The 27745-nt window shown below is 35.8% G+C and overlaps 1 protein-coding gene across 4 annotated transcripts in view; it reads left to right on the top strand.

The window, feature by feature from the left end:
* VWA3B (von Willebrand factor A domain containing 3B) overlaps nt 1-27745 on the top strand; it is a 230197-nt gene that overhangs the window by 154837 nt on the left and 47615 nt on the right. For all 4 annotated transcript variants that reach the window (XM_051984663.1, XM_051984661.1, XM_051984662.1 and 1 more), the window contains 3 exons: nt 5657-5775; nt 15010-15060; nt 16874-17078. In XM_051984663.1, coding sequence (XP_051840623.1) covers nt 5657-5775; nt 15010-15060; nt 16874-17078 — 375 coding nt within the window. The remainder of the gene's footprint in view (nt 1-5656; nt 5776-15009; nt 15061-16873; nt 17079-27745) is intronic.

Raw genomic sequence — 27745 nt, 5'->3', positions numbered from 1 at the left:
AAGGGACTGTGTCTGATTGATTTATCTCTTGTCTCATTGACATACTTAATACATTGTGTTCTTTTCTCCATGACCCCATTTGGGGTTTTCTTGGCAAAGTTACTAGAGTAGTTTGCCATTTCCTTTTCCAGCTCACTGTGCAGATGAAGAATTGTGGTAAATAGAGTTAAGTGACTTGGCCAGAGTCATAACAGCTAGTAAGTGTCTGAGATCAAATTTAAACTCAGGAGATGCCAATCCCACTGTTCTATCCATTTTATCATCTAAATATATAATTTGCTGTTCAGTTTTACCTGATTCTTTATGATATCATTTGAGCTTTTCTTGGTAAAGATACTGGAGACTTTGTCATTTCCTTCTCCAGGTCATTTTACAGATGAGGAAACTGAGGCAAATAGGGTTAAGTAACTTAGCCAAGAGCACACAGCTACTGAAGTGTGAGGTAAGATTTAAACTCTGATTTTCTTGATCTCAGGCCTGGCACTCTAGCCACTGTATCACCTAGCTAGTACATTGTAGTACTTAGCAAATGTTTGCTCTGTAAATGAATGAAAGAAAAAATGAGGAGTGAGAGAAGTAAAAGGGATCAGCATTATCTATAAAAAAATAGCATTGAATTGATAGAAAATGGATTGTGATTGGAATACTGGTCCTACAAATTGTTCTCTCCCCTGAAAAATGAGAGGATTCATCTAAAATCTCTCCTAGGTCCCTTTCAGCTCTAATGTATGCTTTAAAATCATTTCCTGTCCACTATTCTGTGTTCTAAGGTCCTTTCAAGATCTAACATCTGTGTCTAAGAATCTCCCTGCTTTGGCTATTTGTTGTCATAAAGTCCCTCCCAGCTCCAGCATTCAATATCCATAGTTTCTTTCAGTTGTGATATTCTTCATTCTAAAGTCCTTTTCAGCTATGACATTCAATGAACCTGGTCCTTTTCAGCTATGAAACTCTGGTTTTGTATTCTAGGAAACAGCAGGGTAGACTTAATGTTGTCCTGTGCACCCATACCATGGAGGTAAACTTTTTGTAGTGGATAGGATGCTATACTAGTAGTTGGTAAGACATGGCTTTGAATCCTATCACAATAATCACAGATCATTCAAATCACTTAACTTCCCTAGGGGCCAATTTCTTCATCTATAATTTGAGAGTGATGGATTTCTTGACCTCTAAGGCTTCTTCCAGCTCCAAATCTATGATTCAAGAAACATTGTTTGCATTGACTTGCCTGTCTTTTTTTCTCTTGTTAGCTCAGCTTCTTCTGTCTATTGATCTAAAGGTTAGTATATGAAATATGCCTTAATATGAACAGCATACTGCAAATATAGTATTTTGGTATTTCTCTTACGAATGTTCAGGTGATGTCCCCACCAATAGATGCTCATTAGTGTAAGCAAAGTAAAAACTATGTAAATTGAGTGGGCTAGAAAACTTGGGCAGTTTTTAGTGAACTATAAAAAGCCTCTGGGATATTTTAGGTGCTCAGAAACCCTCCCAAATGTGATAAGTTTCTATTTCTCCCAGATGCTATTTTGGCTGATGAGTGAAAACTTCCAGTTTAATACTTTCTCTGATCTTCTCACTTCTGGTTCCTTCCCTTTGGATTATGGGATGTTCAGGGAGGACTAGCACTTGTGAGGTGTTGAGTGATTTGAGGGATGCTCATCCACCTTTGGTGTTCACCTTCACACAACTCTCATCTATGGCTTCAAGAAAATGTAGCATGTACAGTGGCCACAGTTCAGTAAAACTGTTTTGGCAGATGGATCAAACCAGATTGAGAGTAATTGATAGAGCCTTAAAACTCTTTCAGTGAGTTATGGAGATGTCTACTCCAAGCAAGTAAAGATTTCCCCGGATGAGAACAATTTGTTCCAATGACCATTGAGGCAGCTGAAGCAGATGCTACAGAGCTCTTAGAGCTTGGTCAGACAACAAAAATACCAACATCATCTACTGCATCCTGGGCCATTACCAGTCATCCTGACTTATATCCTCCCACTGGACTTAGATGACCCTGGGGAAAAGAGTAAGGCTGACAACTTTGTGCATTTCTTCAACTTAAATCCAATTCACGAGCAAGTTAAGATATCACCTGATAATGTATCATTAGTCCTCTTCAAAAAGGAAGGATGAACAACAGACTCATTTCTTGGCAAATCATTACTAACTCTCAGAATTGATTAATGTTTTGTTTATTCCCCTCCTTGGGATGCATCTCCACAGCCTCTTCTGTGTTACTATGAATTTATTTCCTAAGTTAAAGACCATGGTTTTGAATTTATGATAGTTTCCCCAACTCACCATACTGCCGCAGCATCCAGGCAGCAATGAACTTGGCTCCAGCCAACCTATGACACAATTGTTTGCTCTGAAACCTTTTTCCTATTGCCCTTCTTTCACAGGTCATACAAGAGAGATGGAGAGGACAGCAACTTTCTTCCCAGAGAATAGTAGAGCTGGTGTCCAAAAGAGGTCTAAGGACCAGTCCAAAGAGAAAATGACATGGCCCTGGTAGCAAAGTTGGGGAGGCAACATTTTGCTTTGGAAAGAGCCATGGCTTTTGAGTCAGAAGACCAGTTTGAATCTGCCCCTTTTTACTGCTGTATGATCTTAGATTCAAGGGGAGAGAAACTCAGGGACACATTGAAATTTGAAAACCAGCAAATGTTGCAGGACTTTGGTTTATTTATCAATAAAAAGCTAGAGTATTTCAGCCTCTGTGGACTCATTGTATTTCTCAAAAAAAGAGACTGACCTTTCAGGCCCACACTATGCCTCTATGATAAATTTGCTGGGTGCATTAGCAAGTTTTCTAGCTGCTTAGCTGAACTGGACACTTTGGCTCTAAGACAGAGTTAAACTAGAGTCACCCAAGTTGAAAGTTGCACAGCTGTTAGAAGGTGACTGGGGCAGGCAGCTGCTCACAGCTGTTAGTGTGTCTATAAATTTTCTGGCTGCTTAAGGCACATCAATGTGTTGCTTTGTTACTGATAACCAAGCGTGTTTGGAATGGCAACACCAATCCGACTCTGGATGTTTGTAGTGAAGTGAAGAGGAGCGAAGAGAGCTTGAATGATTAGTCAAGGTAATGGTCTGGTAGTAGGGGAAAACTGGCAGTGTAGCATTATGGATGGAATGATGGACTTGAAGTTATGAAGACCTGGATTTGAAGCCCGTCTTTGATACATCCTCAAGTAACTACAGGTTCATGGAGAAGTGAATCTCAGTTCCTCCAATTGTAAAAGAGACTGAATTACATCTGTGTCCACTCTTCAGTTCAGTGCATGCAGATGAGTGTTTGATTCTAGGTGATTCTGTGGGCATATATATATATATGCCAGAACCCTGAGGGCTACAGAGGCTGTCTTAAAATGAAAGAGAATGTCAATATTGTTAATATTCATAAGAGGGTTACTCTTGGATTAGCAAAATCTATAATCAGGCAAGTACCAGAGACCAGTGAACAAAAACAATCAAGTACTATGACACTTTGGTATTAGGATGCCCTGAAACTTTTCTTGATTAGTTGACCTTTTTTCATCATTTCTCACCCATGACCCCCTTCCTATACAATCATAGTTTTGGTCTTTTAATAAAAATAATTGTTTCTCCATAAGTATGTTTAATTTTTTAGAATATGTTTACATTGTTGAGATTTATCAACAACTTGATCTGAGATTTCTTGGTTATTTTCAGTTCTTTAATCTCATATTTTTACTCATTTCACCTTTTTCCTATAATTTATTCAATGTGTTTATTATTCATTTTTTTATCATTTCTTGAGAAAATTCTAATCTTGTTTGAAGATCTTTCTATTAGTATTTAATTACATTTTAAAAAATATTTTTTCTCAGTTTCTTTTCATTCAGCTTTTCATTCTACCCAAACTCTTCATTTCTTTAAGTAGAATTCTTTTTGGAAATAATTTTCTTTTGAGAATTTCTAGCAGTTTGCTTCTTGGTTTGGAGAGTGATGGTGAATTTTTCTATTGTTTTGAAGAATTAGCTTTCTATAAAGGTCAGTGTATTTCAGTAGAAAGAGTTTTAGAAAAGAGAGACTTCCCTAAATCTCACTTTTTTCACCTCTAAAATGAGAATGATAAAACTCTTATGCAATTATCTGTAGAGTAAACAAATCTTATAAGGTTGTTTTGAAGATCAAATGAGATTTCACACACACACACACACACACACACACACACACAAACATCGGTTTGTAAATTTAAATACAATGTAATGTTAGATACAACTATTCCACTTGCAACTTCTTATTGTTAAAGCAACTCTCATTTCTACAATGATTTGCTATTTATTAAAAAAATGTTTTTTCCTCACAACAATTCCTTGAAGGGAAATATTGGAACTATTATTATTGAAATTTACAAATGAGAAAACAGGTTCAGAGAAATTAGGTGATTACCTATATGTAAAGCTAGGATTTGAACTTGTCTCCTGATTCCAAATCCAATGTCATTTCTACAAAACCAATTCACTTTTGATGGGATTGGTGATAAAAATGAAGAGAGAAGGTTCCCAAAACTTGTTATAGAGGGGACACAGAGTATCTCAATCTGCCACTAAGATGACCTGGACAATGAGAGCGGAAATCATATCATCTCAGGAATACTTATGAGATCTACTAGTAAAAAGCTAGAGAAGAGAAAACCAAGAGAAGACAAAATAGCTCTTTTCAGCCATTTAAAGGATCAAGAAAATAGATGTATTGTGTGTTGTTTGTCCAGCAGCTGAAGTAGGATTAGTATTATGTGATGTCAATTTTCATAGTATCACAGACTTTTAGAATGAAAAAAGTTCTAGAGATTCTTTAGAGAACTGAAGCCTAGAGAATTTACAAGTTTGTCTCTGGGTCATAAAGCTAGGTGGAATCAAGACTAGAACCTATCTCTCTCTAGAGTTTCCTTTGCTTTTTTTTCCTAATGAAATACCCATTATATATAAACAAAGAACTTTGAAAACAATTACAGCTATCCAACAATATGATGACTTCCTTTTAACCTTGGTTGGTCTTTATATATATTTCAGTTAAACACCAATAGAATATAGAATTATTAAGTCTGCAGGGAAAGCAAATTTAAAAGTTTGAAATAAATATTTGTTTCTCAGTTGGTTTTCAATGGCATCCAATTCTCCATGACCTCATTTGATATTTTCTTGGCAAAGATACTGGAGTGGTTTGCCATTTCCTTCTCCAGTTCATTTTTCAGATGAGGAAACTGAGGCAAAGAGATCTAAGTGACTTGCCCATAGTTACACAACTACTAAATGTCTGAGGCTAAATTTCAACTTAGTATGATGAGTCTTTTAAATGCTAGGTCCAGCACTCATCTTCTGAGCCATCTAGCTGATGTCTAAATAGTTGTTTGTTTTGTTATATTTTGTTTTGTTTTTTGAAGAAAAATAATATCTATTTTCAGACAAAAAAGAATTCTTTAGAAGGGGTGTGTCAATCTGGAGGAGGCAGGAAGTACACACTGTGAAGATCTGGGGCCCCAGTAACAAATTTCTCTTGCCTTTCCCATTCAATTGAACAAACATATTAAATACCTATATTTGCAAGTCATTGTGCTTGAAAGATATGCATGTTCATCATTCAAATAATGTTTAGCTTTTTTTTTTGTATTGTATTATAGGTTTTTACAATGAGACAAGTAGGCAATGACACAGGGCAGATGATCTTAATTAACCCTCATGCTATCAATTTCAAGAACTATAGGCACAGAGTGACACAAGCTGTGAAATCCTATGAAAGGTGAGTGTTTCTATTGTCTACTCTGTGGGAATGAGGGAGTCAAGTTTCATAAGTAAAATAGCTTTTTACTTAAAGTTCTCAACTCCATAAGAGTTGGATCCTTAGCCCCCACTAAAAAAATATTATTTCCCTTTTCTAGAGATACAAAGGTTCTCTGTTTAGTATTTCCATGAGTTCATGGTAAAATGTATTTTTTTTCCAGTTAGAATAAATTTCATCATTTATCTAAAATTCAGTGAGCAATAAACAGGACAATGATAATATTTCAAGGGTATGTGTACTCAATTATATTCTTTTTAAAGTCTCTTTAGCAGGAAGGTGATTGAAATGATAACCAAGGTAACTATAATTGAAGGTTTTTCCCTCTTGAAATAGATGAGTGTCAATACCTAGTCAAAAGGATTGGTCTTAATAGACACTCTTTTCTAATGTTGAGGCTCATTCAGTATTTATTTTCTACTAATCAATTATTATCATTTTAAAAGGTTTCATTAATTATTTTTATTTTTATACACTATTTTTCTATATTCCTTATAACAACAACAAAAATAACAAAAATCCCAGTTAAGTTGTTTTCAGGTACATATTTTTTGGTTCTTATAGATGGAATTCTCCTGGTTCTGCTTATTAAAACTTATATTTATATCTCATCTTTTATTTTTCTGATTTCCTCATATTCTTATAATTTCTTATGGTGAATGAACTAAAAATATTTATTAAGCCATTACTATTCACCAAGCTTTACATGAAGCCCTGGGGTTACAAATACAAAAATGAGACAATTCCTGTCCTGAAAAGCTTCATTCTAATGGTGACAATTACTTTCCAGTGATGAGCAGGAAAGGATATTTTGGTTTAGAAAGTCATAAGGATAGTGAGTGGAGCTACTGAGGAGTTGATTGAGATTTTTTCTTTAATAGCAGCAACAGTATTGATTTTATGATCTAGATCTAGAAGAAAATATCTAGAGTGGTAGGCAGTTGGGTATTAGAGATATAGAGTAATATATGAATGCCATTTGTCTTTGCATGACAAAGAGCAAGATGGTCAGGGTAAAATATAAAGCCTTGTTGGGACTTGGCTAGACATAGTACTCTATGGTGTAATAATATTCTATTATGCTCATATATCACATTTTGTTTTGCTATCCATTTATCAATGGGGATTCATTGTGTTTCCAGATTTTTTTTGTCATTTTTTTTTGTTACCACAAAAAGTTTCAGCACTTAACTGGAAATTTAATGCCCCTGAGTGTAAACATGGAGAGTCTTCCTAAACTTAACCTTTACTAAAGAAACATATTCCAAGTTCTCATGCTTCTGTAGCTAAAAAACTCTTTGACCATAGCCAAGTCAGTTAACTCAAATGAGCCTGTTTCTTTATCTCTTCCCACTGCCTTCAGAGGATTGTTCTGAAAATAAGATGAAATGAAGACCTAGATTTGTTTTAAAAAGTTAAAAAAAAGTATACTATAACATCTTGAACACTATGATGTATCTATCACTAAGCCAGATACTGTAAGAATCAACAAAGAATTTACAACTGAGAGGAACAAAAGGATGACACATGAAACAATACCGATGTTTGTTAAAAAGCAATTTTTTCAAGAAAATTCAAAATATTTTAAAATCATTATATAGTTAAGTCTTTCTCTAGTTTTGAAAAGAAAGGAAGCAAAGTATTTACTATTACATTATTATCTCTGGAGACTTTTGAGGGAGACAGACAGAGGTAGATGACGATTATTAAATAGAAAAAGCTTTGATTGTGAGAGACAAGAGCCTGGCTATTCTAGTAGCCAGCTGGGAGACCTTTGAATAGTAAATGATCTATAGTTTCCTTTTTTGTAAAATAAAAGAAAACCTTGCCAACTCTAAAATTCTGTGACTTTAGGTTGAAAAGAGTCTTAAGTACAAAAGAAGAACTAGAGAACATTATGAAATGCAAAATGGACAACTTTGATTAAATGAAAAAGTTTTTGCACAAACAAAACTAACACAAATAAGATTATAAGGGAAGTTCAAAGCTGGGAAAATTTTTTATAGCTAGTGTTTCTGATAAAGTGCTCATTTCTAAAATATGTAAAGAACTGTGTCAAATTATAAGAATACAGCTCATTCCCCAATTGATAAATGGTCGAAGGATATGAACAATTTTCAGATGAAGAAATTAAAGCCATCTCTAGTCATATGAAAAAATGCTCTAAATAACTATTGAATAGAGAAATGCAAATTAAAACAATTGAGGTATCATCTCTTACCTTTCAGGTTGGCTAAGATGACAGGAAAAGATAATGACAAATTTTGGAGAGGATGTAAGAAAACTAGGACATTAATTCATTGTTGGTGGAGTTATGAAACGATTCAACCATTCTGGAGAGCAATGTGGAACTATGTCCAAAGGGCTATCAAACTGTGCATATCCTTTGATCCAGCAATGCCATTACTGGGTCTGTAACCCAAAGAGATCATAAAGGAGGGAAAAGGACCCACATGTGCAAAAATGTTTGCAGCAGTTCTTTTTGTGGTAGCAAAGAATTGGAAAATGAATAGATGCTCATCAATTGGGGAATGGTTGATTAAGTTGTGGTGTATGAAGGTAATAGATTTTTATTGTTCTATAAAAATGACAAACAAGCTGATTTTAGAAAGGCCTGAAAAGATTTACATAAACTGATGTTGAGCAAAACAAGCAGGACCAGGATTACAGTGTACATAGTAACAGCAAGATTGTGCGATAATCAACTATGAAAGACTTGGTTCTTCTCAGTGGTTCAGTGGTCCAAGGTAATCCTAATAAACTTTGGATCGAAAATGCCACCTGCATCCAGAGAGGGAACTATGAAGTTTGAATGTTATATTCCCTTCTTTTTTCTGTTTTTTTTCTCTTGTGATTTCCCCCCTTTGTCCTGATTTTTCTCTCCCAACATGATACATATATATGCAATAAATAAATAAAACAATTAAAAAAAGAAAGAAAAGAGTTTAAGTGACTTGTTCAAGATCATACAGTAGATATGTCCATCAGGGAGGTCCCAATGAGTTAGGATGGTTTTGTTTGCATGAGTGTTTGAATTTTTCAGATTGTCTGGAATATCAGCCTTAAAGAAATGAGTTGGTCTAGCACAGGAGAAGCCTCTCAAGATTGTACCATAATAGTACAAACTTTTTGCACTTAATATTTAATTTTTTCCAATTACATGTAAAGGTATTTTTCAACATTTATTTTTGTAAGATTTTGAGTTTTAAATTATTTCTTCCTCCCTTACCTTCCCCAAGGGAAAAAAACATGAAAAAGAAAAAAACAAACTAACAAAAAAAGTTGAAAATAGTATGCTTCTATCCCTATTGAGTCCCCATTTTCCATTCCAAGTCTATTGAAATTATCTTGCATCACCACATTGTTGAAAAGAACTAAGTCTATCATAGCTGATCATCTCACAATCTTGCTGCTGCTGTGTACAATGTCCTCCTAGTTCTATTCACTTCCCTTAATCTCTGTTCACGTGTAAATTTTTCCAGGTTTTTCTAAAACCATCCTACTCATTTTTTCTTACAGAACAATAATATTTCATCATATTCATATACCACAATTCAGTCATTCCATGATTGATGGACATTCTCTCAGTTTCTAGGTCCTTGCCACTACAAAAAGGGCTGCTGCAAACATTTTTGTACTTGTGAGTCCTTTTCTCCTTTTTATGATCTCTTTGGGATACTCTCACTCAGTTGTGACACTGCTGGATCAAAGGGTATATCTGACTTAATAGCCTTTTGGACATAGTTCCAAATTGCTCTCCAGAATGACTGGATTGATTGACAACTCCACTAACAATGCATGTGCCCAGTTTTTCCCACATCCCCTCCAACATTTGTCATCTTTTCCTATCATTTTTGTTTGCATTTTTTAAATCAATAATAATTTATAGCATTTTTTCATATGACTATAGATGCCTTTAATCTCTTCATTTGAAAATTTATTTATATCCTTTGACCATTTAGCAATTGGGGGTTGACTTGTATTCTTATTAATTTGATCCAGTTCTCTATATTTTAAAAATGAGGCCTTTATGAGGAAACATTGTAAAAATTGTTTCCCAGATTTCTGCTTCCCTTCTAACTTGACTGCATTGATTTTATTTGTGCAAAAATTTTTTAATTTAATATAATAAAAATTATTCTTTTTAATGTACTCTATTTCCCCAAAGATCTGACAAACTAACTCTTGCTTTCCTAATTTGCTTATACCATTTATGTCTAAATCATGAATCCATTTCAACCTTCTCTTGGTGTAGAATATGAGATGTTGGTTTATGTCTAGTCTCTGCCATATTTTTTTCCAATTTTCCCAGAAATTTTTGGCAAATGATGAGGTTTTTATCCCAGAAGCAATAGATTACTATAGTCATTGACCATTGTGTATTGTGTATCTAAACTATTTTAGTGATCTACTACTTCAGGAATGGTTTTCCTGAAATGTAGCCTAAGTCAAAGAAGGGAAATTTTTTTATGGGAACTGCAAGGGTATGGATTTGGTCTTCTAATAAAAGAAGAAAAAAAAATTTGGCAGTATATCTCTTAGAAGATTTTCCATATGGTCTCTGATGCTATCAGGAGACGCAACAAGGGACTAAAGCCAGAAGAGGAGCAAGGAATTTGGACTTTGTTGTCTACTTTTATGATGAGTTATATGGCTGATATCTGACGAAATGGGGGAAAGTAGGATATTACTCATCAATTCCACATATAGTACTCTTCCAGGGGAGTGCATGCCCTTTTATGATCTATTTGGGTTTAATAAGGGAATCACCAGAATGCCAGTATATTCCCTATCTAGCAATCTAAATCTATCTATCTATCTCTTCCAAACTACAATGATGCTATATGTCTTAGGGGGAATATTAAATTCATCCTAGAGGGAAAAAGGAAGGTCCAGGAATTCCATTCTTTCTGGCCACAGCAAGTGGGGTTAAGTGACTTGCCCAGGGTCACACAGGGCAGATTTGAACTCAGATCCTCCTGACTCCAAGGCCAATGTTCTACCCACTGTGCCATTCATCTGTCTCTGTCCAGGAATTTCTGCAATCCAAATCAGTTTCCTTCAGAGAAGTGTTCAAATCATGGGGAAGTTCTGAGTTAGAGGATTTTACAACCTTCTTTAGTGGAAAATAGGAATCAAGAGCTAGGAAAAAGAATTGTTCTGCTTGTTTTTGAGTAATTTTAAGTCCTTTATATATATTTTTGTATTTATAGGGTTTTGTACATTATTTGGTAGGGTAAAAAAGGACTTTCATCCAATATTTTAATTGCTATCTTAAATATTTGTTGGAAGATGAGGACACCATTATCCATGTTTGTGGAGGTGTATAAACAACATATATTCTGAGATTTTTCCAGAGTAAACTCTTGAGGGAGAAGATAAAATGATCCTTGGAGTATAATATATGAAAACTCCCAATATTAGATATAGTTGTTGGATGTCCAGAACTCACTCAATGAACCATAGATTATGGATAAATAATAGAATCTAGAATAAAGCCTATATTGCCTAACTTTATTCTAGAACAATATCTACATTATTGCTTATATTATTAATAAATCTCCCATTCCCAAGGAAAAGTCTTCATTTCTTTTTGGGAAAGTTTTTTTCTTTGGTGTAAATTTGATTTTTTCATCTGTTTTTAAAGTAGGTGTAAGATACTAAAAATCCATTTTGAACTATGTTTTATTAATTAATATTTCTGATAAGTTCTTCAAAAGTCAGACAGAAGTAATGCTGAACTTCCAAACATTGTTTTGTTCTAACCTTTAACATATTGCTTCTAATGTTCATGTTTTTGTTTTTAACTTATAGTTTTATTCTTTTAACTACTTTTATGCATACTTTTATTATTTTTAATTATGGCCATAAATAAAATAAGGCAATCCAAAGACCTTAACATTAACCAAACTCATGTTATAAGCCAATTATTCCATTCATCAAATGCCTAGATTCTTTGTACACCTAATATTTACAAGAGACTGCAGAAACAGAGAATTCTTAAGATATCATTCCTGTTCCCATGCACTTTAAGTTCTAGTTGGAGAGATGGCATAAACATAAATAATTATAATAGAAAATAAAATGTGAACAGGAAATAAGAGAGGTAATAAGTGCTAAGGAAGTTCCAAGGAAGGGATTATTTCAATATTTTTAGTGTCTATGAATTGAAAGAATGGTAGAAAATTGAGTTATTTATTTATATAACTTATCTAAAAACTCTTTCACTTGAAATTTCTTCAAGGGAAAAGATTTTGTCTCGTTTAAATTTTATCTCTTCTCCAATGACTAATACCATACTATGTGCACTGTAGTGATTAAATAAACATTTATTGAATTAAATAAACAATTCTACTCTGTGGGTTTCATCAGAGTCTTTGTGATTGTTGTCAGGGTAGGGTTAATCCTTGCCATCTTTGAGTCTAGGAAAGAAATCCTAAGTTCTTAGTTCAGAAAAGAAAGATTTGTAACACATGAAAAAATTTTTTTTAAAAAAATTGTTTCTTGTGCTGTGGTTGCAAATCTATTCTCTTTGTAACTGAATTTGTAGAAATTGTAGTTCAGTCTTTTGAATGATGATGAGCCACAAATTTGTTTTACTGAATCAGAAAACAGGGTAATTTTTGGCACAAGTAGGTATGAGAAATTGAGAAAGTCATTGGTAGCAAGTCTTCATTCAAATGTCACTTTTATAAAATTAGAAGCAAGAATAGCTGGTAGTGGCAATATTGCAGAATCATAAAACTGGAGAATGCTTTATAATTCATTTAGTCCAATTTCATCATTTTACAGACAAGAAAGTAAGGCATCGTTCAGTTACTTGCTTAGGATTATAATTAGTTAATAGAAGGTTAGATCTGAAAGTGACTTTGGAGGTCATCTCTTATGGCTGTGGTAGAGTGGAAACAAGGCAGAGAAGTGGCACAGTGGACAGAGTGCTGTCAGTGTCAGGAAGATTCATTTTTGTGAGTTCAAAGATAGCCTCAGACACTAGCTGGGGGATTAGCCACCAACCCTATTTGTCTCTGTTTTCTCATCTGTAAAATGAGCTGGCGAAGAAAATGGCAAACCATTACAGTATTTTTGCCAAGAAAATCCCAATTGGGGTTGCAGAGAGTGAACAATTCTGAACAGCTGCAATAGTGGAAACAGTGTCTGATTTGTGTTCAGGGGGGACTGGGTTTGAATTTCTGCAGCCCCTCGCTCCTGCCCCTCTCCATTTTTCTAGGAGGGAACTGCAACTGGGAGAGAGTGGTCCACATGTAATACCCAGGCATCATATCCACCCCATGATTTCTATCCCATCCTTGAGTATATTTTAACAAATCTCCCTCTCAATAAAGTACTTTACAAAAATAAAAACACAAAACAGAGTCATATGGAGGTTGTGACTTGTCCAACTTTCTAGCTCTAAAGCCATTGAATCTTCTCAGTTACAGATGAAGAAAATAGATTCTAAAGAGATGAATTTATTTGGCAAAACCAGAATGGTATGACCTGTGTTCAAAACTCAAGTCTGTTGATTCCTAGTCAGGTATTTCTTAGATTGTCCCAAAGCTGCATGCTAGTTAATAAGAACCAAATCCAGAATTCACTTTTCATGGATGCAAAATCTCATTATATCACACAATTGTATGTGTCTTTGAACCAGATCTGTGAAAAAGAAAACTAAGAAAATGATCAGATAGGTCAGGAAAATGTGTTCTTGGGAAGACATTCTCAAATGACCAATCTGAGCTGATTAATGGTACAAAACACAGCAAATTAATTTTTTTTACAATCTTAAAATGTTTGTTCTTATTTCTATCAGTAGATAAAACTTATGGGGATTTCTGTAGATTAAAGTCTTAAATGAATTATAATATATACCTTGATGGACCTGTTTGAAGTGTTGATATTCAGTCATTTTTCAACTGTATTCAATTCTTCATAACTCCATTTGGGGTTTGCTTGGCAAACAAAAATACTAGAGTGGTTTATTGTTTTCTTCTTTAGTTCATTGGGTGAAGTTAAGTGACAAATTTTCTGATATCTTCTAAATGTGTAACATCTTCTAAAATGATAGTCCTACAAAGAGCATCCTATGTAGTATTGTACTAGATTGAAAGTCAAGAGATGTGAATTTTCCCCTTCAGCTTTATTACTAACTAGATCTTAGATGAATTACTTCTTGTCTCTAGGCCTTCCCCAGAGGTAAAAGAGACTGAGCTAGAAAATCTATGATGTTCCAGCCAACACTGATATTTTATGATTCAGTGATTTAGAACTGTTTACCAAAGCTCCCTTATTTTATTCTTCTTAGACCAATTAGAAGGACAACTCTAGCAAGGGAGGTTAGGGTAGAATTCCTCTTTTTCTGGGAAGGAAAAAAAAAAACACACATCAAGTTTCATTGTTCATGGAAGTCCTTCTCTCTTAACCACCTCATGGTATGGAGGTTATATCAGAAGGTTTTGAATGAAAGCCATGTCCTACCTAGCAGGAAAGCCTTAAAATAATGGGCCCACACTGATGATATCAGATACTTGGAGTATTGAAGTAAGCCTCATCTGGCACTTTCTTATCCACATGTGATCAGGAATTCTTTTCTTGAAGAGTTCACCAGCCTTGGTTTTTACATCACTGAGTGTGGTACTATGGCTTCCCCTTAACTTTGTCAAGAATTCAATTTTTTTTTTTTTATAAATCCATTCGTAACAAATTCTGCTCCTGGATGGGAGATACTCTTATCTCGGATAATTTCACACTTCCAGACTAAGGAGACATTTTATTCAACCAACTGTGTTCACACTCCAGAACCCTCTCAAAAAGGAGTGCTTGTCGACTTTGTTTTTTGTTTCAGTCCTCTTGGATGCTTCATGAGCCATTTGGGGTTTACTTGGCAAAGATACTGGAGTGGTTTGCCATTTCATTTTCCAACTCATTTTACAGATGAGAAAACTGAGGCAAATAGGGTTACATGATTTTGTCCAGGATCACACACCTAGTAAGTTTCTGAGGACAGAATTGAACTCAAGAAGATGAATCTTTCTGACTCCAGCCCTAGTGCACTATCCACTCTATCACTTAGTTGTCCTTTTTTTTTTGCCTTTGTAGGTAATTTATATTTGTCGAACTATGATCATCACCTTATACACTAAATGCAATAAATGCAATCCAAGACTAAATTATTGCTGGTTTTGTTTTTGAAAACAGGCGCTTAAATCTGCTCATTTGGAAAGCATTTTCTCCAGAGGAAAGAGAAAAGTAAGTTGTTATATCATCACTTCCTAAAGTTATAATCAAAAGTCATTCTGTGGCATTAGACTATCTCTTAATTTTGCTTATTTAGCCAGCAATAAATAGTAACTAAAGAGTAACATTTAATCCTGAATTTGTTAGTACATTAAGAATCCATTCAGTTCTGAGTTGTATTAATTATTAAATGTTGAAATATGCATTCTTTTGAAGGGTATGTAATCAGTTCTAAGATATTACATTGGGCAAGGGAAATGTAAACAACTATAGATCTTTAGTCTAACTTAAGACATAGGTATTTTTACCTCATGGGCCTTCTGAAATGGAGAACACAATTGATTTAAGTTCTCTCCCTATTCTTTTTCAGCCTTCTTTAAACTTCAGCTCCTTTACAAAAGAAAGTAGAGTTTCAAGTGGTTTACTTCTGTATTCTGACATAGAACAGGGGAAGTATTGGGAGGATGTGAATTAAAGATAGCATTGATATGGCTCTGAATAACTCAGAAGTTATAAAGCCAGTTTGCATTTGGGATAAGAATTTTCTGGAATAAAGATTTTACTATATCCCTCCACTACTCACAACTGTACTTGAATTTGCATAGTGTTACTTGTGTTAACCTGAAATATGAAAGACCTGTTTTATACCTCATTTTAGAGATAACACCTCCCTCTCTTTTCCACCCTTTTTTCCCTTCCTTCTGACCTCCCCTTCCTTTTTCTTAATTCTCTCTTCCTCTTCCTTACCATTCTTAACATATCCTAATTTCTGACTTTATGAAATGATTTTTAAAAAGCTGAAAAAGGAAAGGAGATGGGGAGGGAGAGAGACAGAGAGGGGTGGGGGGAAGGAGAGAGACAGAGAGAGGTGGGGAGAGAGAGAGAGAGAGAGGGAAAGGGATGAGTGGAGAGAGGGATCAACAGGGAGATGGAGAGACTGAGAGGGAGACAGAGAAGGAAAGAGAGAGAAAAAGGGAGGGAAAGAGGGAAAGAGGAAGAGGGAGACAGGAAGATAGGGAGAAGGAGAAAGGGAAAGGAAGAGGGACAGAGAGGAGAGGAAGGGGAGGGGGAAGAGTAAGAGGGGAGGTCAGGGACAGGGGACAGGAAAAGAAAAAGGAGAGGGAGGAAGGGAGAGAGAGAGAGGGAAAGGCACTGTGTTAAGAACTGATGATACAAATACAATCAAACATGATAGTCCCTGTCCTCAGGGACCTTTTATTCTAATGGGGGAAGACATTACATAAAGAAAAGTTGGAAACTAGAAGGTGTGGGCAGGGTCTCTCACCATTAGACACACTAGCTAGACATAATTAGTCCCATAAAGTTAACAGTTTCCTCTTGAAGAGTTTAGTTTCTGTTCTTTGTGGGCCCTAACATGGAAATACAAAGAACAGATGGAACATATGGGCTGCCAAAGGAGAGTCTGACTGTTTGTAATAAATCAGAAAAGAGCCTGTCTTTGTTGAAATGCAGCTACTGAATTTCTCTCCTTGTCATCCTGAGGCTTGAGGGTATGAAAGTTCCCAGAGCCCTTTGCTCTGTACTTTTTAATTTTGATCCTCCAGAGAAGGGCATGGGCTGAACATGTGTTCTAGCTTTGTTGAAGAGGATAATTGCTTTATCAACAGTCCTTCTATAAAGAATCCTGGGTAGATAAATGTCAATTGATGTGTGATTATAACTGCTAGCTAGCATGTGTTAAGTCCTTTGGTGGGGGGTTTTTATATGGAAGCCTACTAGAACATATCCAGTTAATCATTTCTTAAGGGCCTATGTGAGATGCACATTGGATCATCTGTGTTTTTTACATTATTTTCCCACTTAGGCTTAATTTACATGAGCCAGTTAAATACTGGGAAAATAAAGAGGCAATACAAGAGGCCTTAAAAACCGCCAACTGGCCCATTTCTTTGGAAGATGTGTTATTATTGGAAAATGAGATCCAGGCTGGTAATATCTATATCCAGCAGGCTAAGGAAATCCAAGAAGCCACCAGGAAGGAAAACTATCGTGGGGACCACTTACTTGAGGTGATGCTTTTCCCTGGAATCAAAACTTTCTTTTATAGTCCTCTCCTTCTTTTATGCCTTCAGAGACATTTCCCCTGTATGATATGTATGAAAGCATGAGATGTGCTATCTTTGCTTTACAAAAATAAGGGTAGGTCTGGCCTGGGGAAGAGATGGCTGAATCCCTATATCTGCAGTGCATAGTGGGTATGTCATTCTTTAATATGGAAAAATTAGTCAAAACATATTTGCTAATTATCAGTTCCCAAGTATGTTTAAATCATTGTGACCTTTGCTTTTAAAAAATCTTTGGTTTTTGTAAATATTCATAATCTTCAGTCTTTTGGAATTGGGTAGCCTTTTCTTAGAGCCCTAATTCAGGGCTCTAATTCAGGGGTGTGTTTGGAAAATTATAACCGCTCTTTCTTGGCACATTGAATGGCACATTATTAGCAGATTTTTCAATCTGCTCTTTCTAAGTAGGCAGACAGAGCCACCTCTTCCTACCTTTGACCTTGGTGGAAAATCTCCTTTTCAGCATCATTGGGATTTTTAAAAGCCCCACAAAGCCTTTTGGTTTTCCAAAAATCCCTCTGACTTTCCCAAAGAAGTGCATAATATAGTAGGTAAGGCATTTTTTTAGGTGTCTCAGTGATTTAATGAGGGAAATAAAAAAAGTTTATTGGAATTTCAACTGCTTCCTGAAAATGTCCTTCCCTTTGTCTGCAAGAAAAATCTTCCCCTACCGTAGTCTTACACTGCAGTGCTGATTTACAGATAATAACAATTCACATTTATGGAAAGCTTTAAAATTTGTAAACATTGTTTCATTGTACTCAAACAAGCCTAAAAGATAACTTCTGTTATTATCCCCATTTTACAGTTAGTGAAACAAAGTTGATGAACAGTTTAATGCCTTATCCAGCATCACATAGCTAAATATCTGAGACAGAATTTAAACTCCCTTCTTTCTGCCTCTTTGTCCAGCACTTAATTCTCTTCATTGCCAGACTTAGTTTTGCCTCATTTGCTGAACCTGAATCTCAATTCATGGAAATCTCAATCATACCGGACTTCAACAAGTCATTCCTGATTAATTCTGCCTGAAGTGGTTTTGGAGGCAGATCTTTACAATATCCTCCAGAATTCTAACTTATTTTTAAAGGCTTACTTTAATACTGCTGTAGGAAAAAATAATTTTAAATTATTAAAAATTAAAAATTCTAATTTGAAATCATCATTATTAACTTTCTCTGGAGTTAGCAGCTTCATTTGTTTCTCATGGGCTACTATCTTTAGTTTTGAGCTACCATGTGGAAGTGGGCAAAAGAGCATAATATATTTGTATGTATCTGAATGCTATTTTTAAATGTTTTGTCTTCAAAAGAGAATGGAAGGATTTTCCTCACACACCAGCTTCTATATCTATTAATATTCAGATGATATGACTTTTCCAAAGGGGTATTTAATATTGTCTTTCAAAAGATTTTCTGAATTGGTTTCATAGCAGGAGATTTCAGGACCTGCAGACATTTGTGTGTCCCTCTTTGCCCTGGGTATTAAGCTGTACAAATGAAAAATGTTGTTTGTGGTGAAGGGGGTTGGAGGAAGAGAACCATTCTCTTGTGGGTGAGAAAAAAAAAGATGGTGTAAAATCCACCCAGACAACTGAGCAATTACCTAGAGAGAAAGAGAGACCACAGAGACAGAAAACTACTTTGAGGTGAGAGCAGCAGCTGCAGGCAAACCCAGATAAGAAATATGATGCCTCCATGTGCAGCTGTCCATGGACATTCAACTTTACTGTCTCACAGTATACAAGGAATCTGGTAACTGTGACTTTTATGAGTTGTTAATGGAGTGTCCCACTCAGCAAAATTTCTCTTTTAATTTTTCTTTTCTTTTTCACTTCCATTTGTCCAATTCTAATTTTTAGTGAATTATTTTCTTCAATTAGTTTTTTTTTTCTTTTTGTATTTGGTCAATTGTACTTATAAAGAAGTTATTTAGTTCAGGTTTTTTTTTTTCAATTTTACCAAATTTATTTTTAAGCACTTGTTTTCTTCAGTTAAGCTGCTGGCTTCTCCTGCCCCTCGCTAAACTTTCACAACTCCCCTTTATAGCTCTCATTTCTTTTCCCCATTTTCTTATCTTTCTTTTAAAATCCTTTTTGAACTCTTCCAACTCTTGTATGCTGGAGACCAGTTCATATCTCCCTTTGTGGCTTCACCTTAAGGCATTTTGCCTTTACTGCCTTTTTTGGGGGGGTGGGTGGGGGTGTTGTGTTCTGATCTTCCCTATCTCCATAGAAGCTCTCTATAGAGTCAGAGTTGTTTTTGGTCTTTTGCTCATTTTTAAAGGTAGACGTCTGCTCCTAGAGCACAGGAGAAATTGTCCTGAGCTTCCTCTGCAGAGCAACAGGGCTTCTCACTGACTGCCCTGTGGCCAGAGGTACTGAAGGCTTCCCTACTGTTGTGAGCCTAGCCAAGTCCTGCCTATTATGCTGGGGTTTAGAGGCTCACTATTTGCCTTCTGTAATTGTGTTGGATATCTCACAGCTAGTCTGCTGATCCATCCGCCTCCTGAACCAAGACAGAGTAGCCAATGCTGCCAATATTGGCTAAGAGCCCCTGTTAGATTCCCTGCAGTGTGCCTCTCTGTTCAATGCCTGTGTTGGGCCACATTCCCCTCTGCCCGATTGAGATAGGCATTTTCTGAAGTGCTTCCAAGATATCTTGAGCTGAAAAATTATTACACTCTAAATATCTGTGGGTTCTGTCGCGCCAAAATCCATTCAGAGGTTTGATGTAGTATTGATTCTGAGGGAAGCTGGGGACAGCTCAGGCTGTCCTGTATACTCCCCACCATCTTGATTCCACCTTTTTTTTTCTTTTTCAAGGAAAAAAATCTTGAAAAAAATTCTATGTAGGAAAATGGCTTTAGAAATGGGTTAGGATAAATGTTAAGAATAAATGTTTTAGAAGTTGGGAGCAATAGGAAATGCTTACTTTTGTTTGTTTTGCATGATTTAATTTTGTGACTTTGAAAAGAAAAAAGGAACTTAAAAAATTATAGAACCCATCTACTTAAGAAAAGTTTCATTGAGCTATATAAGGTGTTTTGTGGGATGGTAGAAAACACACACCGAGTCAGAAGATGGATTCTGGTCCTGGTTTCACTATTTGGTAGTTATGGGCAAGCTAATTCATACCTTTGAGTTTTGTTTTCCTCATCTGTAAAATGGAGTTTTCATTGCTCAGTCATTTCCAATTCTTCATAACTTCATATGAGATTTTCTTGCCATTTTCTTCACCAGTTTATTTTACAGAGACAGAAACTGAGGCAAATAGGGTGAAGTAACTTGTTCAAAGTCACATAGATAGTAAGTACTGAGGTCAGATCTGAACTGAGGAAGATGAATCTTCCTGGTTCCAAGTCCAGTGCTCTATCTTCTGTGCCATCTAATTTCTCTAAAATGGAGTTAGCCCAGTTGATTTCTAAGATCTCTTCTGGCTCTTATATATTTTAATTCCTACTTGATACCTACCACAAATGCTATATCAGAGCTATGTAGACAATACTCTGTTTTTGAAGGGACTTTTTCTTGAAATAATAGCCAACTGTAACCTATAATGCTCTAAGATTTGTGGAGTACTTTACTTTATAGCTCATTTGATCCTCACAACAACCTTGAGTGGCAGGCAAAAGAAACAAACAGAATTTAAGTGGCTTGTCCAGCATCACAAGCTATTAATATCTGAGGAAGAATCAGTCATCCATGCACTGCATTACCTAGCCAGAGAGGAAGACTATATGGTTCAGTGTATGACAGAGAAGACCTGATTTTTTAGACCTCTCACAGACCAGATATATGACTTTGGATAAGCCACTTAATTTATCCATACTGTACTTTACATGCTCAAACTTGAAGTTTCAGAGCAGAGGTTGAGTAGCATTCATAGAGGAAGTTTGCTCAATAGGATATACCCTAGAAATTGCAGATCTTTTGTCTACTCCCCCATCTTGAAATAAAATCATTTACTCAAATGTAAATGTAAATGTAAATGTTAAATATCTGTTAACATACATACATGTTAGTAAAATTAATTCAGGTCACAAACTGAACTTGAATAAATCCCTGTGGTTAATTTTTGTTATGAAACATAAAACTGACAATAACTTTTTAAATGAATATTTAACGTTTGTCTCTTTTTTCTTTTTTTGTTTTGGTTTTGCATAAAGACTGATGAGTTTACTAAGCTCTCCTTCATCTTCTTGGAATAGGCTACTAGGAAGAGCCTGACCTCTTTTTGGCAGATGAGGATTTTTCCTAATGGATTAAAACTTATCTATTCACTGGTGTCTCAAGAATTGTATAAGCTGACAGATCCCATTCATCACATCAAAATCACAAAGGGCAAGATTTTTTTTTTTTGCTCCCATCTGTTGGAGCAATGTGTGATGGTGAAAATCTGAGATGATACATATAATGTCTAAATATAAGATATATCTTTGAATACTGAAAGACTCATTCCTTAAGATTAAAAAGCTTTTAAAAAATTCCTTAAGCTTTAAGAAAATATAGTATCTATTGCCTAGTAGAGAATCATTTGTACATACACACACATAATATACACATTTTATATGTGTGTATATTATTCAATACATTACATATATTTTATCACAAACATAATAGTTGCATAGCTATATGTTATATATGTATATATGTTTAAATATATATTCATTAATTTTCTTTACTACTGATAAAAAAGAGAGGCAGGTTTTCTCTCTGATTTGTTTATTATATTTTCAATCTGAGGATGCTAAATTGGTGATTTCACTTTTTGAATGATTAACACTCATGCATGGCATCAGGACTACTACAGTTCAGCAGCAGGGGAGATATTTTCATGTTTCACTGGTTCATCTGTATAATTTCTCCTGCTCATCCCGAGGGGGCCAATCAGAAAGGAGAGTGGTGTGATTAACAGAGGCACAATCACTTATCCCAAGCCTGCCTGCTTTGGGAACTTAATCAGCTCGGCACCAAAGCCAGTAATTGCTAATCTTCGGGGGCAAAGCTTCCCAAGCGGAGGGTTAAAAAGCATAAACAGCCGTGGGTCTTGAAACTTCGCAGAGCTGGAGGAATGCTGGGAGCCTCGAGGCTGTAGTGTTTCCAACACCTTTCTGAATCCTTGTTTAATGCTTTTGGCGTCAAAGGACTACAGAGGTATCTAACCAGCATATATCTAAGCAAAGGTGACCTGTTCAAAACTGACCTGTGTTAATAAAGGAAAATTGTATAGAGGATTTGGGAGCCTGTCTCATAATGATTTAGGGGGAGTAAAAAAGTGCCGCACAAAACCAATTGACCTAAAGCCCTTCCATTTTTAAAGCATAACTAAGTACCCAACAGCTATTTGAAAATCAAAAAAACAATCATTATTCTGAATGTCTCTGTAACAGCATTAGCTGTCAAATCCAGTACCAGCTAGCTTCCTTTTCAACTTGGGCATTGTCCTTAGGACACCAGAGGACCCTCTGATGGCTCATTCAAATAGGCAGTCTTCCTATTCAGTGCCTTCCACCCATATTTTTTACAAATGGTTTTGGCTGGTGCCTGAAATGAGAGAGACTGTGAGAGTTTCTTGCCTTTGGCTTAAGGATTTGCCTTTGGTAAAATAATATGTTTCTTTATAGTATTTTAAGATTCCCAAAGTACTTCATAAATATCATCTCATTTGATCTTCACAATAATCCTATGAGGTAAATGCCATTATTATTCTCATTTTACAGTTGAAGCAGATAGAATTAAACTTCCCCAATGTCACACAGCTGCTAATAAATATTTGAGGTGAGATTTGAAATCAGGTCTTCCTGACTCCCAAGTTCAGAGAGTGTTTTACATACCAGTAACAATATCCCTGCAAACATCTCTATTTCTATCTATCTATCTATCTATCTATCTATCTATCTATCTATCTATCTATATCTTCCAATATCTTTACCAGTGATTTAACATTTTTTTCTCCAGCTCCTTTTACACATGAGGAAACTAAGACAAACACAGTTAAGTAACTTGCCCAGTCACACAGCTAATAAATATCTAAGGATGGATCTCTACTCACAAAGATGAGCCTAGATTCCAAATCCAGTGCTCTATCTACTTTGCAACTGAATTGTTCTTATATCGCTGTGAATTATCCTAATTTAGAAATCACTGAACTCATAAGTTAGCTAAGGAGAAGTGGATATGTGTTACACATGTACATACAGGAATCTATCTATAGATATATAATCACATATATAAACATGTGTGTGCATATTTTCATATATTTGTGTGTGTGTGTGTGTGTGTGTGTGTGTGTGTGTGTACAAGAGCTTGCCTGGAGGCAGGAAGCTCTGACTTCCACGCCTGCTTTACACTCAGGGGCACACACACACACACACACACACACACACACACACACTTGTCAGTGTGAGTATTTTGTAGAACTGTCATAAAGAAACTCATGTCCTATCCAAGTAGGAAACATATTCTTTAAATGGGAAAATTAAAAAATGTCTAGCACTCAGAGTGATTTTTATACATGTAGTTTTCTCCTCCTCCTCCTCCTCCTCCTCCTCCTTTTCCTCCTCCTCCTTTCTTCTTCTTTCTTCTTCCTATCAACACTTTCCCACTGTAAGCCCCAGGATGTAACCTTAGAATTAAATAATGAAGTGAAAGGGGTCTGGTACAATTTCAAGCTTTTCTGTACTTCTGGAAATTGAATTGGAGTGGGAAGCAAATTACATTTTGCAGAGCAAGTTACCTCAATGAAAATCATGTGGCTAGCCATATAACTCATATTCTTGCCCATCTGACTTCATTCACGAGTGACAAAGTCTCCAGATCTTCTTGTTTTCTGGAGCCAATTGTATTTTGGCATCTAATACAATTATTTGTGCCACTCAGGTTCATATACCCATTCTCTTCCTGCTCCTTAACTTAATGATTCTTAAGCCATTTAAGCCATAATGGTACATACCTCATGAAGTTGTTAAAATCAAAAATATTTTGCAAAGTACATTGCAAACCTTAAAATGCCATAGAAATGTTAGCTGTAACCAATGGCGTGAATTGTGTGACTACTTTTACTCTAGGCTTATTTAAAAAAAAAAGTTTTAATTCTTTGCTAGTTTTTTTTTTTTTTTAAATGGAGGAGGGTTCATTTTTTTTTTTTTCATGGAGAAAGGGGAGGAGAGTAGCTGAATGTTTTGGATATATTTTTAAATGCTTTATTAAAAGGTTAATATCCAACACAACTAATAGGGAAATAAATTTTGCATGACTGCTCATGCATAATCTGTATCAAATTGCTTGCTGTCTCAAGGAGAGGGAGGAAGGGGATCGAAGGAGAGAATTCAGAACTCAAAAATTAAAAAAAAATTGAATGTTCAAAATTGTTTTCCCAAATAAATGGGAAAAATAAAATATATTATTTTCCCCCATAAAAGGTTACTATGCCACAGAATATCAGCTCACATGCCTATGAACCATTAACATAAATTAATTTCAACACTTATTGAGTCATTTCAGGTAAGTCTGATACTTTGTGACCCTATCGGTCTTTTCTTGGCAAAGATACTAGAGCAGTTTATAATTTCCTTCTCCAGCTCATTTTACAGTTGAGGAAACTGAGGCAAACAGGGTTTAATGACTTGTACACACCCTAGTATCTGAGACCACAGTTGAACTAAGGAAGATATATCTTCCTAATTTAAGCCCAGTGCTCTATTGACGGGGCCATTTAGTTGATCCTGGAGACCAAACTGTCTGAGGTTTTGCACAACAAAAATCCTAGAGTGATGTATCATTTCCTTCTCTAGTTGAATAAGGCAGAGATTCTTTGAACTCAGGTCTTCCTGATCCCAATGGCAGCTAAGTGGCACAATGGACAGAGTGACAGACCAGGAGTCAAGAAGACTCATTTTCTTGAGTTCATCAGACACTTATTAGCCATGTTTGTTATTTGTTTGCAATTCTGGCCTATTTTCCTCAGTTTCTTCATCTGTAAAAGGAGCTAAAGAAAGAAATGGCAAATTGCTCTAATATCTTTGCCAAGAAAACCCCTAAAATGGGTCACAGAGAGTCCGACATGACTGAAAAACAACTGACAATAACAAGAATTTCAATCTTAAGAATGGTAGTATGGTATAATGCACTGAGAGCTGGCCTGAAAGCCAAGAAGACCTGTATAGAAGACCTGCCTCTGCTGTACTGAATAACTCATTTAATTGCACCAATTTTTAAACCAGGGGGCGGCTAGGTGACTCATATAGATATAATGCTATATACATACATACATATATATATATATATATATATATATATATATATATATACATATATATATATATATGTATATATATATATATATATATATATATATATAGAGAGAGAGAGAGAGAGAGAGAGAGAGAGAGAGAGAGAGAGAGAGAGAGATAATCATATAGATAGAAAGGATAGAATGCTGAGTCTAGAGTCAGGAAGATTCATCTTCCTGAATTCAAATCTGCCCTCAAACACTTATTTAGCTATGTGAGTTTGGGCAAGTCATTTAACATTATTAGCCTAATCTGTAAAAGGAGTCCGAGAAGGAAATGGCAAATCACTTTGCCAAGAAAATGGGGTCATGGAGAGTTGGACTCAACATATAGTCCTTTAAGGTTTATAGAGGGCTTTACATATGCTATCTCATTTTATTTTCACAACAGCCTTGTACAGTGGGGTATTAATCGTGTCCCCATTTTATAGATGAGGGAAATGAGGCTGAAAGAGGTGAAGCGATTTAGCCAAGATTTGAACTCATGTTTTCTTGACTTCAAGTCCAGTGTTGTGCTTTCAGTACTCAAGTATGTGCCTGGAAGATTGAGTTTAAATATGGCTTTAGACTCTTCCTAGATAAATAGTTCTACTTAAGTCACACAAACTCTAACATAGGGCTTTTGTGCATTTGGTATGAATGCTCCTGCAGCAGGATATATTTTGGAATTTGCACCTTGATTGAGGTGATACTCAGGCAAAAGGCAGAGAGGTACACTGCTAAATGTTTAATAACAGCTCTTCAGAAAAAAAAACCATACAACATACTTTTTAGTTTAATCTATATTATCAACATTTTTTTCATTATTTGCTTAAGTCTGGTCAACAAATTAAACAATAAATCAAGTCCTGATTTGTAGCATTTGCCAATTCCCTGGTATAAATGAATTCCAATGAAAATGTAGCAGTCTTTCTGAGAGATAGTTGAAGCTGCTTCTAGCACATCTCTGCCAAGAGTCCTAAACCACCTTAATTTCACTTTGTGGATCGTAGTGATGGCTCAAGAAGCTGAGTCAAGTTGTCTTCTGAGGGATGAATATAATAGATGTGAAGGAAAACTTCTGTAAAATGTTTTCTTCAAGGTCAAATTAGGTGTGAATGGGGAAAGATATAGCACTATGTACCTGTGCTAAGTAAGCACTTTACCAATATCATCATATTTGGTATAAATGGTGATATACAGCAGGTCTTTTATTCTAACGTGATGATAAGGAGTATTATCTTTGGTCCCTGAATAGCACTAAGTAGACCATGAAACATGGTGTGGTGGACCAAATTCCTAGATTCAATTAGGGGAAATTTGATTTCAAATCCTAACTTTAAAACTTACTGGTTACATGACCTTGGACATATGACCTATTACCTCATCTACAAAATAGCAATGATAATAATAATTGCTTCTTTAAACAATTATTGTGAGAAAAGTGCTTTATGAATCTTAAAAGTGGGTTATAAAAACTATTCTAGTAAGATTTTATTGTTTGTGAAATTGAAAGACATGGCAAATGGAGTTTTTTCATTTGACTTTTTTTTTTTTTTTTTTTTTTTTTTTTTTTTTTTTTACGGAGCTATGATTTCACGGTATAAGGAACTCACAGGAAGGAATTTTAATTTTATATTCCATTCCAACTGCTAAGATAGGCAGTTAAGACCAAGAGTGCCAGGGAATGCAGTCTCCCTGCAGACTACTGGCCCTGGTTCCAGTCTAGACTCCACCACCATCATCAAGGGAAATAATCTTTGTGGAGAAGGGGCTTTCCATAATCTTCATCATCTCTACCAACTGTCAACCAACTGCCATGGAAGGACTGGTGAACCCAGGAATAGAAGCTTCCTCCAGAACACTGACTTTGTTTTTCATTCAGATTCCACAGTTAACATTCAGGCTAACACCCTCTGTGGAGAAGGGACCCATCGTATCTGCCAACAGCACCACCGTTGCCAGCATTGATTGTCAACTGGCTGCTATGGAAGGGCGGGTAAGCCCAAGACTCCTAGAAACAGCGGAACATACCAAACCACCTACTCTGGTCCCGGGTCAGACCCCACAGACACCATCGAGGGAAACACCCTCTGAGAAGGAGCCTGCCACCAATGCCAACTGCCAATCAACTGCCATGGGAGGACAAGAGTCCCAGAGAAAATCAGAGCCCCTTAAGCCACTACTTCATCTCCCACGGCAGGCCCTACAACCGTCATCTAGGGAAGCGTCCCCCATGGAGATGAGGCCTGTCAACTGTCAACCACCTTCCATGGATGAGAAGGGAAGCCCAAAAGTCCCAGAAAGAGCTGCCCCCCTCAAACCAGTATCTCCAACTTCAAC

The sequence above is a fragment of the Antechinus flavipes genome, chromosome 3, assembly GCF_016432865.1.
Source record: "Antechinus flavipes isolate AdamAnt ecotype Samford, QLD, Australia chromosome 3, AdamAnt_v2, whole genome shotgun sequence".
Taxonomy (NCBI): Eukaryota; Metazoa; Chordata; class Mammalia; order Dasyuromorphia; family Dasyuridae; genus Antechinus; species Antechinus flavipes.
This window is presented reverse-complemented; position numbering and strand designations above follow the sequence as displayed.